The sequence below is a fragment of the Muscardinus avellanarius genome, assembly GCF_963383645.1.
Source record: "Muscardinus avellanarius genome assembly, chromosome: 6".
Classification (NCBI taxonomy): Eukaryota; Metazoa; Chordata; class Mammalia; order Rodentia; family Gliridae; genus Muscardinus; species Muscardinus avellanarius.
In genome coordinates, this window is record NC_137791.1 from 121,586,158 (window position 1) to 121,602,716 (window position 16,559).

A 16,559-nucleotide genomic window follows, 5' to 3' on the forward strand; every position below is an offset into this window, starting at 1 on the left:
CTAGCTCCAACCAATCCTGTGTGCATCTTGGACATTTTCATTGCCAATGTAGTGAACCCTTGCTGCACCTTTACTTATACTCCTTTGGTCATTTCATTTGTGTATTTATTCCACAAGGCTCTAAAACATATAATATAAAGAAGTACTCAAAGGTAGAGGCCATGTTTTTATTATTATTTTGATTTTGATTTGTTATTACCCAGTAACTGGTTTCTGCTTTTGATGAACAGCGACACTGAGATATTTTGCCTATTATTCGAGTTCTACTTCATCTTATTATTTCATTATTTTCCAAAGGTTCATTAGGTAAGAGAAAGATGCATTTATCCATGCATAGGCAAACTATATTCCAAATATATTAAAAACGCATTTCATTAAACAGATTATCAATTAAATCATTTGTTGAAAAGAATATATACCTTTATAATGTAACTTTTAACTTTGATTTTTTATGCTAAATTAAACAGCAGCAAAATTATAGAGATCATATGACAATGGATCTACTGCACAAAAATATCTATGTAACCAGAGTAAGTAGATTTGTATAAATCCTCATAATAAGTGGCCTATTGTTACAGTGGTAAATTATGGACATATTATTTTTGTAAATGTTGGCTTATTTTTCCTAGAAAATTTCCTAAGGATTTAAAAAGTTTTGAAGTCTATCTAAAATATTTTAATATAAAAGTCAATCTCAGTGCTTTCAATTCCATTGCTTTTTAAACTTCCTTGATCAAATAAGATACAAAGAAAGTAGAAGCCATCATTAAATACATTCCCAGGCATTACAGATTCAGAATTTTTAATCACACATCAGCAGGTACAAAGGCATATGTAGGCTGTTTAAGAGACTGTCACCAGTGCAGATCTCCTTTCCAGAAGCAAAGATCTCCTCTCCAGGGGACATTTTCAAACCACATTCTTTATGAAGATCCTTCCAGGCCATTGTTTTTGATGACCTTAGCATACTCCTTTGCTGAGGTGTAGGGGGCTCGAGGTCTAGCTGGGTCTTCAAAATCAACATGGAAAAGACCAAACCGTGTATTGTATCCATCATTCCACTCAAAGTTATCCAGAAGAGACCATGCGCAATACAACTGAAGGTTGACTCCATCAACATGAATAGCTGAAAGTTTTGAAAAAAAAAATTAGCATTTCTGGGAAAGTTTTATGAGACAAAATCACTGATGAGCATTCTGGGTCTTTTCCTGATCTGCAGGGGGGTCACAGTGTGACGAGACATACCCTTCCATACCCCCTTAAAAAAAATCATGAAGGAATGCATATCTTAATTGTCTATCCAGGGCAGTTCCTGGCTCTAATTCTCTTCCTCTCTCTCTCTCTCTCTGATCTCTCTCTATATATATATATCTCTCTATCTCTCTATCTCTCTATCTCTCTCTATCTGTCTCTATCTCTATCTATCTCTCTCCCCTTTCCACCATTATGCACTGAAGACCTGCAGCCTTGGTTACTGCATGGAAACCAGTCTAACATGAACTGAAATCTCCAGAAGTGTGAGTAAATAAACCTTTTTTTCCTCTAATTTGTGGTCATCCAGTGTTTTGGTCACAGTGGTGAGAATGCCAACTAGAACACATAGTCATTCATTAATTTTGACATTTGTTTTATTTATTCATTATGGTGTTTTGTAAGGGCCCAATTTTATTCTTTTTCATGTAGTTATTCTTTTTCAAAAATATTTAGTGAAAAGATTATTATTTCCTTCAACAAATGTTCTTGGAAAACTTTTCAAAAATAACTTGACCATATTATGGAAAAAAAAACCATATCAAAGTTAATCAGGAAACCAAGCATAGGAAGGAGGGAGGGGGAGGGAAGGGTTAGGAATTGGGTAGGGGCTGATTGGGTGATGTGTGCGTGTATATCTCCACAAGTTGTTTTTTTTTTTTATCCCTTTAAGATGTTTGACTACAATGCACCAATAAAATTTTATTTAACAAAAATATATAAATAATTAACTTCAAAAAAAGAATGCCAACTAGAACACATGGTCATTCATTAATTTTGACATTTGTTTTATTTATTCATTTACTCAAGGTACATTTTAATACCTACTATTTTTCAAACACAAACACATACATACACGAACACATGTGCGCACACACATGCATGCACATGCATACCACATATACACACACACACTACTCTAATATCTAGAAGTTCATTCAATAAAGCCAACATCGAGTATATCAGCATAACCTCCAATAACCAAGAAAGTCCATTGGTATATTGGGATATGTGATGGTAGCATATCTGAGGATGTCCCAGAACTTACCCTGTGTCCCCATGACCAAAATGAGACATATCTTATAATTCTAGAAACATGACCTCAAAATAAAAAGGTTCTGGCCATGCCTATATCCTAGACTAAGTACAAAAATGCTATGACAATCTGCCTTAGTCTGGCTGGGTTGCTATAACACAATACCATAACCAAGGTGGCTTATAAACAATTGAAATGTAATTTTTATAGTTCAGAAGACCAGAAAGACCTAAACCGAGGTTGTGGCAGAGTCTGTACCTTGTGAGGAACCACAGCCTGGCTTATGATGCTGGCCTTCTTGCTGTGCCTTCATGTGAAACAAGGAACGAGGGGGTTCTTTCACATCTTTTCTTGTATGGTTACTAATCCTATTCAGGAACATTCTGTCCTCATGAACTAATCACCTCTCAAAGACTCCACTTGCTTAATAGCATCACATTGTGGGGGAGGCTGGAAAATCAACATAAATTTGGGGGAGCTGGAACATTCTACATCCATCCCCTCTTTGATACATCTAAACTCAGTGATGTTTAAGCCCTTTAAGAACTGTTATGTTAGATACAGAATGGCCTCCGAAGAGCTCATAAATTCATGTTTGAAGTTGACGTAATTGAGCCATGAGGGGTATAATACCAGTAGCGGGTAAATCCATCATAATGGATTTATCTGGATGGTGGCTCTGGCCAGCAGGAAATAGCTAGAGAAGGTGGGTCCCTGGGCATGCAGCCTTGAAGGTTACATATGGTTCCTTCTCCTTCTGATCTTTCTCTCTTGCTTCTAGCCTCCACGGTGTGAGGAGCACAGCCCACATCCCCTTTCTCCATTTCTTGCCACCATGCTCTGAGATTCACGGTCTCTGGCCTCACATGGACAGAACATGCATGACACTGTAAGAAACTAAATCTTCTTTCCCTTATGTTATGTGGTCAGTCTTTTATATTATGGCTCTAAGAATGGTGACTAGAACAAGAACCAAAGAAGTGGACCATTTCCCTCAAAAAATTCACATATGCACAAACACAATGTTCTATGTAATTTCATTTGTGAATGCTCCTAAGCTTATCCATTCATTCCACATTCGGATGCCAAAGTGCAGAGAATTCTCTAAATAATTTTTACAATTATTTTCATTGTTTTTAGTAAGGGAATTGAACTCACTATTTATTAGTATTTTTAAATTCAGCAAAACTATAATGTTGTGTGAATTTTTCCATTGAGCATTTCTTTTTCAAAACCAGAATAGGTAAACCTAGGCCATGGGACACGCTAATACCCACTTCTCTGTGCAAAAATTAAATGAAAAGGCAAGTCTGTTTCACAAGATGGCCATATTTTTAAATAAGCTGGGTAAGAATGGACATTCACATAATCAATCTGACTTAAATTATACTGAGGACTGCTTTCAACCTACTTGACTCCTCTAACTAACCAATGAGTAAAGAAAGATTCATTCAGTAATTTCTCTTTTGGTATCAATATATATTTTTCAGGTTTCTTAAAATCACTGTATCCATATTCTGTTATATATGTTTTGGTCTCCAAATCTTTCTGGAATTTTTTTAACTGTAGATATTCCATAGACAAAAGGTCCCTGACAGAATGATTGACACATCACCCCTCTACATTTGCGCACAGAGGCATGCAAAATGATTGGCTGAAAGAGTACCTTATAAATGGCCTAAGGCAGGAATTAAGCCAAGCTAGATTGGCTCTTTTTAAATAAAGGATTGTTAGAAAATAGAAAATAATAGAGCATTCAAACACATTAAGCTTTGCAAGAACAAAAATATTTGCTATATATTACTCCATTACTTTTCCTACCTATTCTCATTTTCATTGTGCCTCTTCCCTTCTGTGTGAAGTATAATCTGAAAAATATCATGTTTTGGGAGATTGAGTGCAGAAGCTTCTATCTCCAGGCTACATCCTTAGCCCTTTTAGTTTTTATTTTGAAACAGGGTCTTGCTAAATTGCTGAGGGTTTCACAAAGTTTATAAAGGTAGTCTTGAACCTGCAATCCTCCTGTCTCAGCCTCTCAGGTACTAGAATTACAAATGTGTGCCATCACTTTTGGAAGTCTAATTTCTTTTAATTATTTCTTTTTAGAAATGTAATTTAAGTACAGAATGGCATTCCTCCAAATATCAAAAAAGCCATAGCCAACTAGCAGACTAGAAAACAATAATCTCCTTTGCTTTGTAATTCATTCTCAGGGTACAATACTTGAGCATCTGCAAATTTTCCTTCTCATTTGCAGAACTACTGCCCAACAGGAAAGCCTACCAGTTAGAAAGCCAGACAGTTGCTGAAAATGTACACAGTCACTCTGATCACATATAAAAGGATTGATTCATATCCAGGAGATAAAACAAGGCTCTGCCTGCTTGGAAGGGAACAGAAAGGAAATCTTGACAATTTCATTGTTAACTGCCAGGAGTTCTACAGCAGGTACTAAGTGCCCAAGTGATGATGGTGAATGTCTCTGTGATTTCACTGCAGGAACCTTCAGGTAGAAAATTCCCTAGTTAGGGCTAAGGAGCTAACCTGCTGGAATTCTTCTCACTGTGCCGCCATGGGAATAATGACAAAACCACTCTGGAATTTTCACATCTCTCCTTTTTCAATCTCCTTCAGAATGGAAAGAGAGTGTCACCACATTTCTAGTCGCTGTGACTTGTGAGGTTCCAGAGTTGGAGAAAAAGTCAACACAGATCACAGATAGACAAAACTTTGGATGAGTACATAGCATCTTGGATAAAAATGACACCTGTCATGGGTCAAAGAGTGTGGTTGTGAATTACAAGGTTGTGGAAAGGGTCCGAGGGTCAGCAGATTGAAAGTAAAGATGCAGGGAGAAAAGTTGTTAAGTCAGGCTGTTCCATTACAATAACCCCGTGCTAGTTTTGGATTCTACAGTCACACACACACACACACACACACACACACACACACACACACACACAGTAGCATGCACATGTATACACCCTGCCTAGAGTTAGCCAAACTGAAAAGTTTGAGGGTACAACCTCAACCATAAGGTCTTACTCATGTCTGACAACAGCAACTTCAAGGCATTACACAAACCACCTTCAGTATAAGTAATTTGTGGGATTCCCAGAACTCACTAAAAGCTGTTATTCTCATGTTTGTATCAATTACAGGGAAATATGGTGATTTATATCAGCTAAAAATGAGTTGTACAGAGTAGAGTTTTAAGGGTTCAAAAGTTCTAAACACAAAGTTCTTTTTTTTTTTTTTGGTGGTACTGGGGTTCCTGGAAGCCCTTTTTCCTCCGGGCTACACTCCCAGACCTATTTTTTACACTTTTTTATTTGGAAACAGGGTCTCTTAAGCCAGCGCGTGCGGCTGGCTTCGAACCTGCGCGATCCTCCTGTCTCCGCCTCCCAAGCGCGGGGATTACAAGCGTGCGCCACCACGCCCGGCCATCCACAAAGTTCTTTTTATCTTCTCCCTAGGAGTCAGAACATGTTATCCTCCAGGTATTAACATGGAACAATACACACAAAATATTGCCAATCAGAGAAGCACACCAGAGTTTCAGTGTCCAGAGTTTCTATTGGGAACTTCATTATATAAGTATTTTTGGTTGATTAATGTTCATGTACATAAATCTAGTTCCTAGTCAGCTAGTTCCAGATGATCCAAAGGCCTCATCCTCCATAAATCACATTATTGATATTAGTACTACTAGCCCCATCCTAAACAAAGTTTACCTCACAAACACTGAAAACAAGGGCTGAATTACTCTTAGCACATAATCAAGTTCTATTCTATACATGTGCATTCGCACTCAAATACACACACACACACACACACACACACACACACACACACAGACACACATACATTTTAGATTCTCAATGCATTGGTTTCTGAAACACCATGATTATACCTGTGTTTATCAAAATACAAATGTCTAAAAATTGGGAACTCAGCATCAATTTATACACTTATAAATAGAGATAGCCATTTTTAAAGCATTGTCTAAGGTGTCCATGAATGTGGCAAAAGTTATCAAACAAACCAGTAATCTTCAGACCCAAGCAGCCATGATAAGAAAGAGTGAAGACATTCAGAATGGAACAACAGGAAACAGTCTCACAGGAAAAAAATATATAAGAGTGATATGACACCCCAGAAAAACGTGGAGAGATAAAGTAGACTTCTACTTTTCTCTTTTCAGGTAATAGCAGGTATATTATCTGAGTAAACCCCCTTACTGAAAATAAATTTATAACTGCTGACTAATTTTTTATAAATCTTCAAAACAAGAGAAAGCTGACAGTTTAGTAGGAGTTGTCAGGTCAAGTCTGAAAGTGAAAAATGCGGTTGCTGAACATGGTAGCTGCTTTTGCCTGATGGAATTTTCCAATCTCAAGAAATCTGAACATTTTTTTCATTTTCCAAGGTGAGGATAATTGTTAAACCCAAAGGCACAACATTAAAAAGTCTGGTATGGGGCTCCACACACAGAAATCTAAAAGCCCTAATGACTGAACCTTGGAGTATTGGTAAGAATGGACCAGAAGGAAACTCATCATTTGAAAATATCAAGTTGGCTGGTGGTTCAGCAGAGGTAAAGTCTGGACCTTGGCCTGAGGTTAACTCAAACAAGTAGTACTCAAGGCACCTGGCAGATACACATCCGAATTCTTTTTGAATGAAGTGCCATGATTCCAAACTTTTAATTATTATTACAAATATATTAAATATAATCACAGCACATAATCAAATGTAACCAGAAAGATGTGGGGAAATGACATAAAGAAAAAGAAATCGACGGACAACAGAGGCAAAGATCTGAGTTATTTGAATTGCTGTACAGGCTATACAATGACCATGTTCACTGTACTTATTGAATAGAGATAAACCTGAAAATGATGTTAAGGTTTAGGAGCCCTAAAAAGGAAGTGGCATACTTGGAAAAGCAACTTCTGTAGTGTGAGTTTTAATCCCAGATGTAGCAGTTGCTAACTGATGTGTACATAATGGAGATACTATACACATTTCTCAGGTACACAACGGAGACACTGATATCTGCTGCTAAAGCTGTTTCAGAGATTAAAAAGATAGCAAGAGCCTCAGCACCTTACCCAACCCATGCTGGGTTTTTATTGCTTTTTTCCTCCTGCCATCCCTTAGGAAAATACAGAATTCAAGGTAAAAATGTAAGAAGAGAGACACCAGTGATTTGCATGACAGAAGAAAGACCATGTGAGGACAAAGCAAGAGAGTGACCATCTGTACTTCAAAGAGGGAGGCCTCAGGAGAAGCCCAGCCAGCTGACACCTGAATCTTGGATTTCTAGCTTCCAGTACTGTGAGAAAATAAACTTTTGCTATTTCAACTACTGGATCCATAGTATATTTGTATGACATTACTAGCAAATCAATACAAATTGAGATGACCTGATAACCTGTTTTTATTAAAATCTCTAAGTCCTTCATTTTTTACATAATCAAGTTTGAGTCTACTAACCCCAGGATATATTATGACAATTCACTATATTTTATTTTTGTTTTGTTTTGTTTTTGTGGTACCAGAGATGGAACCCATGGAATTCTGCTGCCAAGCCACACCCATAACCCTATTTTTTTAGTCTTTCTATTTTATTTTATTGTGGATCTGGGGATGGAACCCAGGGGCATTCAACCTCTGAGCTACACCCCCTGCCCTATTTTTTATTCTTTATTTTGAAACAAGGTCTCACTAAGTTGTGAAGGGCCTCACTAAGTAGCTGAGTCTGTCCACGAACCGCAATCCTCCAATCTCAGGCTCCCGAATACTGGGATTACAAGCATGCGCCACCATGCCTGGCTTAGTTTTTTTTATTTTTGAAAAAGGGTCTCACTGAGTTGTGAAGGGCCTCACTGAGTAGCTGAGGCTGTCTGCAAACCATGATCTTCCGGTCTCCACCTACCAAATGCTGAGATTACAAGCATGCACCACCACACCAGGTGTCACAGTAGTTCTTTTTTCTTTTTATTGGTGCATTGTAGTCATACATCCTAATGGGATAAAAGATGGTGGAGACATACATGCACACATCACCCAGTTAGCCCTTACCCAATCCCTACCTCATTCCCTCCCCATTCCTCCTTCCCATCTTGGCTTAGTGATTGACTTTGATATGTTTGTTGAAGTACAGTTTCTCACCGTCAAAAGGCACCTCTCATGAAGCTTACATATGTAAAAGAATACTCCCCAGCCCTTCTCCCTACTAGTTCTAAGTAGAGAAGTCATGTTTTAAGAGACACAGCCCTATATAAGCCAGGCCATGCTACTGTTCAGACAATATCCGCCACAGAGAGACGGTGGAGATATTACATGCTCAAGAGTCCATGCTGAAAATGCCTTTTCAGCCCACTATTTAGTTGAAGTCTTGCTTCATTCCTATTTGATCAGGAGAGTTTCACCATATGGGATGGGTTAAATGGCAATCTTCCAAAGATCTGTCCATCCAAAACCTGTGAATATCATCTATTTCAAAATGGTTCCTTGCATACAAAATTTAAAGATTTCAGTGTAACCATTCCGGATAATGACGAGCCCTACATCCAATGACACGCATGCTTGTAAGAGAAGAGAAAGGAAGAAGACACAAAAGGAAGAAGATCATGTGGACACAGAGTCAGAGATCTGAGTGATAGGTCTACCAGCCAAGGAACACCAAGGATTGCCAGCAGCTACCAGTAGCCAACTGAGAGTCAAAGAACAAATTTTCTCCTGTAGCCTCCAGAAAGGTCCCTGCTGAGACCTTAATTTTGGATTTCCAGCCTCCACAACTGTGGAAGAATATATTCCAATTGTTGTCACAAATCACTAGGCTTGTGGTAATTTGGTACCGCATCCACAGAAAACTCCTGCCCACTGCTTTTAGAGTAGTTGCCAACTGGGCTGAGAGTCCTAAATCACCCATCTGATCTCTCCGGAAACTTTGAGAATCTCTCACAAAGTCTTTCAAAACCAGAGAAAAAGAGCCTTCTGGGGATAACATTCAAACTTGATTTTCTAACATTTACCTCTCCCCCCACACACCATACTAACTGAAAATATGTTTCTGTGTGCTTGGTTGAAATGCACCAGTGCAGCTAGAGAGCGTCTTTGGCTAGCTTCCGCAAGAGAACTGGCACACCAGCTGTTTTCCCCATACTTGAGGAAAAATAAAATAAAACATCAGGAAGATCTAAACATAGAAAATGCACAGTAAGACCCCCCCACACTCCGGGGTGAATAACAGTCGCTGGACAGCATCTGTGAAAATGCTCAAATGGTCCCAACACAGGAGGTCCCACCTGCAGATGGAAACTTGTAGTGGCAAAAGCTATGACTCTCCAGAAAGAGCCTTTGAATACCGAAAGCTAATTTTTAAATATTTTATAAGAAAATGCCAATTAACCAGAAATGAGCTCCACAGATTTCTTAATTAACTGTATTATTTCTACTGCTTATATTATACTTTGAAGGTGGGGAGCTGAATATAGCAAGCAGGTGAAAGGGATCATGTAAAAATATCTAAATTGTATAGCTGATCTGAGAACAGGTACCTATTTGTGCAGTCTTCTAGAATTTTTCCATCTATATTTCTTGTACAGTTACTTCGGCTTCAGTAGAAAAGTTCATATATATATATATATATATATATATATATATATATATATGTGTGTGTGTGTGTGTGTGTGTGTGTGTGTGTGTGAACACACACACACACATATATATGCTTTTAATTGTGCATTATAGTCTCATATGATAATACAAATCATAAATCATGTGACAGTGGCATAAATACACACAATACTTGGTGCCCCTTCATTGCCTCCCCCTTCCCCATACAGAGTCCTGAGATTGGAATTGGTATTTTCACATATGTTCATAGCACCAATGTACTGATGGTAGTGATTCCTTCAGTGAACTCACTCTTCCCCCTCCCCTTCTCTTATACCACCTCCCTAGCTCCACTGAGGTTTCTTCACTATCTGGAGTCCCTCTGGTATCCCCATTATCCCCTAACTCCCACATATTAGAAAACACATATGACCCTTCCTTTTCTGTGAATGGTTAATCTCATTTAATATATTCTCCAGGTCCTTCCATTTTCTTGCAAATGGCACAACTAGAATAACTAAAGTTCTACCCAGCAGGAAGTTCTGTTGAACCAGAAAAGTGATCTTCTTTTTCTCATTACCTTCTTTTTACTCCACCTCCTTACTTTCTTTTCTTTCCCTCCTGACTTACTCACCCCTTCTGTAAAATGGTGGCGATAGTATCTTCATCTTAAGAGTATAGTGAGCATTCAGTAAATTAATACATGTAAAGCTCTATTAATAATGCTTAGTTCATAGTGGGCACTCAACATACCCATCATCATGGTTGCAATGGTTTATTTTATTTCTCCTAGAGTCTGGGAGGGTGATGAATGAAGTCTGTTTTATCTCTTTTTCCCATCTGGTTTCAAACAGCTTTCAGAGGGTGCAGAGTCAGCATAAAGTGCCAGTGCTGAGAACCAGAGAAAACAGGGCATCGGGGGAAGTGCGGCATCTGGGAGAGGGCTGTGCGCTGTGGGAGCAGGAGCAGGTCAGTGGTGGGTCATGAAAAATGATCAGTAACAAAGTAGACCTTAGGGCGATGCTTCCAGGAACGCTGGGAACTGCTGATGCTCCCCTGCTTCTATGTGCTGGGCAGTGAGGAGGGTACCACTCAAGGCTCCTAGGACCACACAGCAACACCTATTGTACATTTATTTAGTAAATATATGCTATGCTATAAATTGGAAATATAATGAGGAACAAAATTTAGAAAGCTTTTATTTTTTTGCAATTATGGGTTATTTGAAAGGCATAGCTTAATCAAATTATCACCCTGTGAGCATTTAATTACAGTCTGTGAAAACTAGAATGAAAAGAAGAAAGGGGTAATTGTGAGAAAACAACAACATATTAGCTATCTTTACTGAGCATCTGAATAACACTACAATGGTTTCATGTACGCCTTAAGTCATTCTATCTTTACAATTAACCCATAGCATAGAGCTATCATTGTCCTCATTTGACAGATAGAAAATTGATGCCCAGAAAGGTTAAGTAACTTTGGTAAAATTCATACAAGTGAGCAGGAGAATTAACAGAGGAACCCAGCAGGGTAATTACAGAGGTTGAAGGCCAAGCCAATATTCCATAGTTAGTCTCGCCACACACTGGAGTGGAAGATCCATCTTCAGAAGGAATGGGAGGGAGAGCTAATGGAGCAGCTTTTGGAAGTGAAGGAGGGTCCAGAGCCCAAGGTGCTGGAGTTGGAGTTACCCAACACTATAGTCAGGTTTCCTTCTTGATTGTAACATGGTAAATTTGGCAGATGACGCACAAACTGATTAGTTGGATAAACTTGCCTCAACTTCTAATGACCTAACAAGAAACAAGCCTTACAGTTTATGCTGTTGTCCAAACCAACTTTCCTATAGTGCCACCAGCCATCAGCATCTTGGTAGCTTCTGCACCAGAGGCAAGATCTTACCACCATCATTCTCAAAAGCTGAATATCTCTGCTGCCATCCTCCCCAGCACAGCAGGTTCCACCTTCGGCAAACTGTTTATGTTTGAATTTAGTTTTCACATAGATGAGTCTGACTGGTAATTGCATATTTGTGGTCTTGCTCCAAAGAAAACTAGGAACTTCATTCTCTATCTTGGAAAGACAAAACTCACATGGAATAAGTATCTCTGCTTTTGCTCCACTGAGACCACAGTAGCCGACAAGAATAACTTAGAAGCAGAAAGAATTTGGGGGCTCACAATTTCAGAGGTTCCGCCCATGGTTCGCAAGTTTTCAAGTTATAACCAAGGTCTCAGGGTGTGGTAGAGGCGAGTTGCTTAAATCATGACAGTCAGGAAGGAGAAAGGGGGGGGGGAGAGAGAGAGAGAGAGAGAGAGAGAGAGAGAGAGAGAGAGAAGAAGAAGAAGAAGAAGAAGAAGAAGAAGGAGGAGGAGGAGGAGGAGGAGGAGGGGGAGGAGGAGGAGGGGGGGGGAGGAAAGAGAAATAGAGAGAGAAGCAGGGCAAGGAATAGACATAGTACTCAAGGACAATGTGACCCAATGATCTACTCCACCACCCCTGCCCCCATCTGCCTCCAATTAACACCAGTGCTTCCATTAAAATAACTAACCCATTGGGAGATTAATTTACTAAAGAGGTTAGAGGCCTTATGATTCAGTTGTTTCACCTCTGAACATTTCTGCATGGCCAACACATGAGATTTTGTCTGAGACATTCCATATCCAAACTATACCAATCTTCAACAGGAAACATGACAGATGTCTACTACACTAGATGAAGAAAAACAGAAATCCAGGAAAAATAATGACATGTGAAAAAATTCGGGTGTGAATATGCTCGCAGTATTTGTAAGAAACTTAAAGAGAACAATTCAGTGAGATCATAAGAAATACTTGTACCTAAGACATTCAGGTGCCCATAAAGACTGTAAGAATGTTGATATTTATTGAAAAAAAATGAAAAATCACTGAAAGATTTTAGAAGAGGAGTGACTTTAGCTAATTTTCTTTTTGAAAAGATTGTCATGACCTCTTTGAAGAAGAGATTTGAGTGTAGCTAGATTGGAATATTTAGGTATGATTGCATTAAATCATGAAGAAGTGATAGGAATTTAGTTTGGAGAGACATAAATGAAGATGAAGGGAACCAGATGGACTGAATAGACACTCAAGACAAATCAAAAACACTTGGCAATTCACTGCGCTATTGATGGCAAAGGAGATAAAAAATAAGTACAATGCAATTAATAATTTTGTCAATCTCAAATTAGGGAATGCTGGACATTGACATTTTTCAAAGGAGAGGCAGAGAAAATAATGAATCAAGCTTGGTTGTGATGACTTTTCGATGGATTTTGTTTATTATCCCAAACAAAGTTAAATAGTAGATAGCTGGATAGATAGATAGGGAGCTCAGGGGAGAGTCTGAGACTGGGATGTAAATTTTGGAGTCATGGAGATGTTAATTGAAATCATAGCTGTAGAATTAAATAATAGCTAATTAATAGCTAGAGAATTAAAAAAAACACTTTGGTACAAGTTTACAGAATTCCAACACTTAAAAATAAGCTGGAAAGGGAGATTGAAGAAGAAGGTCAGAAATGTTCCATATCTTTAACCTTACAAAGTCACAAGGAACACTTTCCCTGGATATAATTTTACAAAAGTCACACAACTGGAAAGGGACAATCTGGAAATAAAACCTAAGGCTATCTAACCACAACACCTATGTTTTCTTTCTATTAGTATATGGAAATATTGTAAATCTAGAGCAAAAGAACTATAAGGAACGTGCAAGATTCAAAGTCACTATGAAAATCACATGGCCAGACCAGGCAGACGGCATGGAGTGGGTGAGGGGGAGAAGCACCTAGAACCTAAGCACCTTACGAAAATATATATCTGATCTTTGAGGCTCTATAATACATTTTTATTTTTTGGTGGTACCGGGGGTAGAACCCAGAGGCTTTCTACCTCCATGCTATATTCCCAGATCTATTTTATATTTTATTTGGAGACAAGGTTTCACTAAGTTGCCAAAAGCCTCACTAAGTAGCTGAGGCTGGCTTCAAACCTGTGCGATCCTCCTGTCTCAGCCTCCCAAGTGGGGGGATTACAAGCTTGTGCCACCACGTCCGGCTCCTATCATACATTTCTAAAGTTGGCAATAGCACCCCTAGGGGCTGCTGAAAAGATACAAGGGGAGGAGGAGGTTACATGTTAGGCAGCTTCAGATATAACTAGGGCTTATTAAATAAAAATAAGGGGTTGGTAGAAGTTGACAGGGAGTGCTGAGTAACTTTTTTTTTCTAAAAAGAGGATGGTAGGCCAAAAGTTTAGGATTCTCTGCATCCCTACCCATCTCCTACATCTCCCTGTTCTTCACTGGCCCTTCTCCAGAGAAACACTGGCATTTTTTTTAATGTGCTGAACTTGTGATGATCTTAAAGCCTTTCCACTAATTTTTTCACTTGCCTGGATAATTCCTCTAGGCCTTCACCTATGGTTCTTTGTTGTTATTCATGTCTTACCTAAAATTACCCCATAATACTTCTTTTCTGATGCCTCAATTTAAAATTCTATCCCCGACTCCCCCCCCCCTCATAATCTTGTACTACTGCTTTGTGATCTTTACCTTTAAATGAAAATTATTATTCGTTAATTTATTTTTTTTTTTACTCTCCATCTTCCCTGGAAGACAGAAAGTTCCATGAGCAAAAGAGACCATATCTGTCTTTCTTCTTCAGTATTCCCCACCCTGAAAACAGCACTTAACACAGGAAGAATGTTGAATCAGCACTTGTTGAAGGAATGATGAGGAAGAGACATGGTAAGAGAAGCAGGAAAAAGAGAAAGGGAGGAAGGGTCATCTTAATATGACTAATAAAACTCTGGTCTCACAAATCCCATCTGTGTCTTGGAATCATAGCATCAGTAGGCTGAACAGCCAAGACTTCCATGTCCACTGATTCCAGATTCCCACTCTGCACCCAAATCTGTCTCGGCAAAGCAGTCTGACTCCTTCTCCCATAGCAACCAGCCCTGGATCCTGGACCCAACCCAGATATTCTAACCTTCCACCCATTTAGACCAAAGATTCCTACCACTTCCCACTGACATTTCACTTTTAACATTTCCCAAAAGTTTCCCCACTTGCTCAGTTGCTGCTACCATACTTCTACCTCCAATTCCTAATATTTCTCAAAGAACTCCTCTGTAGGTCTTTGATACATTTAAGGGCAGTATGTGTGAGTATTTTTCTCTTTATCCACTAATTATGTAACTCTAGATGTCTGAAACAATGTCACTTCCCTCTCCTGGGAAACAGCATTAAACCTGAACAGTGACTTCTTAGACATCATAGTAGAGATCCAGGAGAAAATATCTTTTATCATATAATCTTAACTCTGTTCTGATACATACACTTTGGAACAGCTATCATTTTAGCCTATAAGAATATTAATCTACTTGACCAGAAAGATAACTCATTTCTACCAACTATGGCCATCTAAGAATCTTCCTTAAATAAAATGACTGTGTTTTCTGCTTGTTGTAATAATCAAATAAAATAATGTATGTTAAAGTACCGTGTAAACTATAAGTTATCAATGTAAAATGTAAAGGTACATTATTATTTCATTAATTACTTCTTTGCTTAAAGTGGAATTTCCTATCACTACTATAGCTAGGAAATGCTGAAAACAACTGTGTTTTTTAATTAATCAATAACTGCAAAATTAAAGTATCTTCAAATGAAAAAAAAAGTCTGGTTCTCCAGGTTAAAATATCAGAGTCAAATATTCTTATGCTCACATAAAAAGCTATATTCTATGGAATATAGATAAAAATATAGATATTGGCCAACACTAAAAATGAGAGAAAAGAAAAAATGTGTAGTTTTACTGTAAAACTGATTTAGGGCTTTCAAACAATAATTTGTCAAACAGTACACTAAAATAATTTATTAATTTTTAGTACTTTCTACAGAACTTCTTTCTTTCATTCTTCCCTGATTAACATAAATATTTTAATAAGCATCTACTATTATGTATGTTATTATTCTAAGCAGAGTTATTCTCATATAGGAAAAAAATAAAAGCTGACACAGACTTTGCTCTTACACTTCAAACAAGCAGTAAAAGCAAAGAGCACACACAGGTTCCCGGATATGTCCATTCACTCCATACCTTCTCTTCTTTTGGGTAATGTGTAAAAGACATGTAATAACTAATTTTCAAAGTCTGTCTTCTACTCAAGACTCTAAGCTTGTGTTAGTCAACTTTTCATCAGTGTGACCAAAATACCTGGCATCAACAGCTTAGAGGAGGAAAGACTTCTTTGGGGTCAGAGTTATAGACTGTTATAGAGGTGTCAGTCCATGGTCAGCTGGTTCCATTTCTCTGGGTCTGAGGTGAGGCAGATCATTATGGTGGCAAGGTGTGGCACAGGAAAACTTCTCAGCTCCTCACAGCTGGGAAACAGACAGAGACAGACAGAGAGAGCACACCAGGGACAAGATATAGTCCTTGAAGGCACACTTTTAGTGACCTAATTCCTATAACCATGTTCCATCTACCTAAAGTTACCACCCAGTACTTAATTCAAATTATTAATTCATCAAATTGATTGATTTACTAAAGATATTAGATCTGTCATGATCCAATCACTTCCTAAAAGCCCCACCTCTGGACAGTACGACCTTG

General features: G+C 38.4%; 1 protein-coding gene across 1 annotated transcript in view; it reads right to left on the minus strand.

Annotated features, from left to right (window-relative positions):
* Positions 1 to 923: 923 nt before the first annotated feature.
* LOC308264147 (cytosolic beta-glucosidase) overlaps positions 924 to 16,559 on the minus strand; it is a gene marked incomplete at both ends in the record, with an annotated part of 134,585 nt that continues 118,949 nt past the window's right edge. Inside the window, one exon of the mRNA XM_080697268.1 lies at positions 924 to 1,126. Within this exon, the coding sequence (XP_080553394.1) occupies positions 924 to 1,126 (203 nt within the window). The remainder of the gene's footprint in view (positions 1,127 to 16,559) is intronic.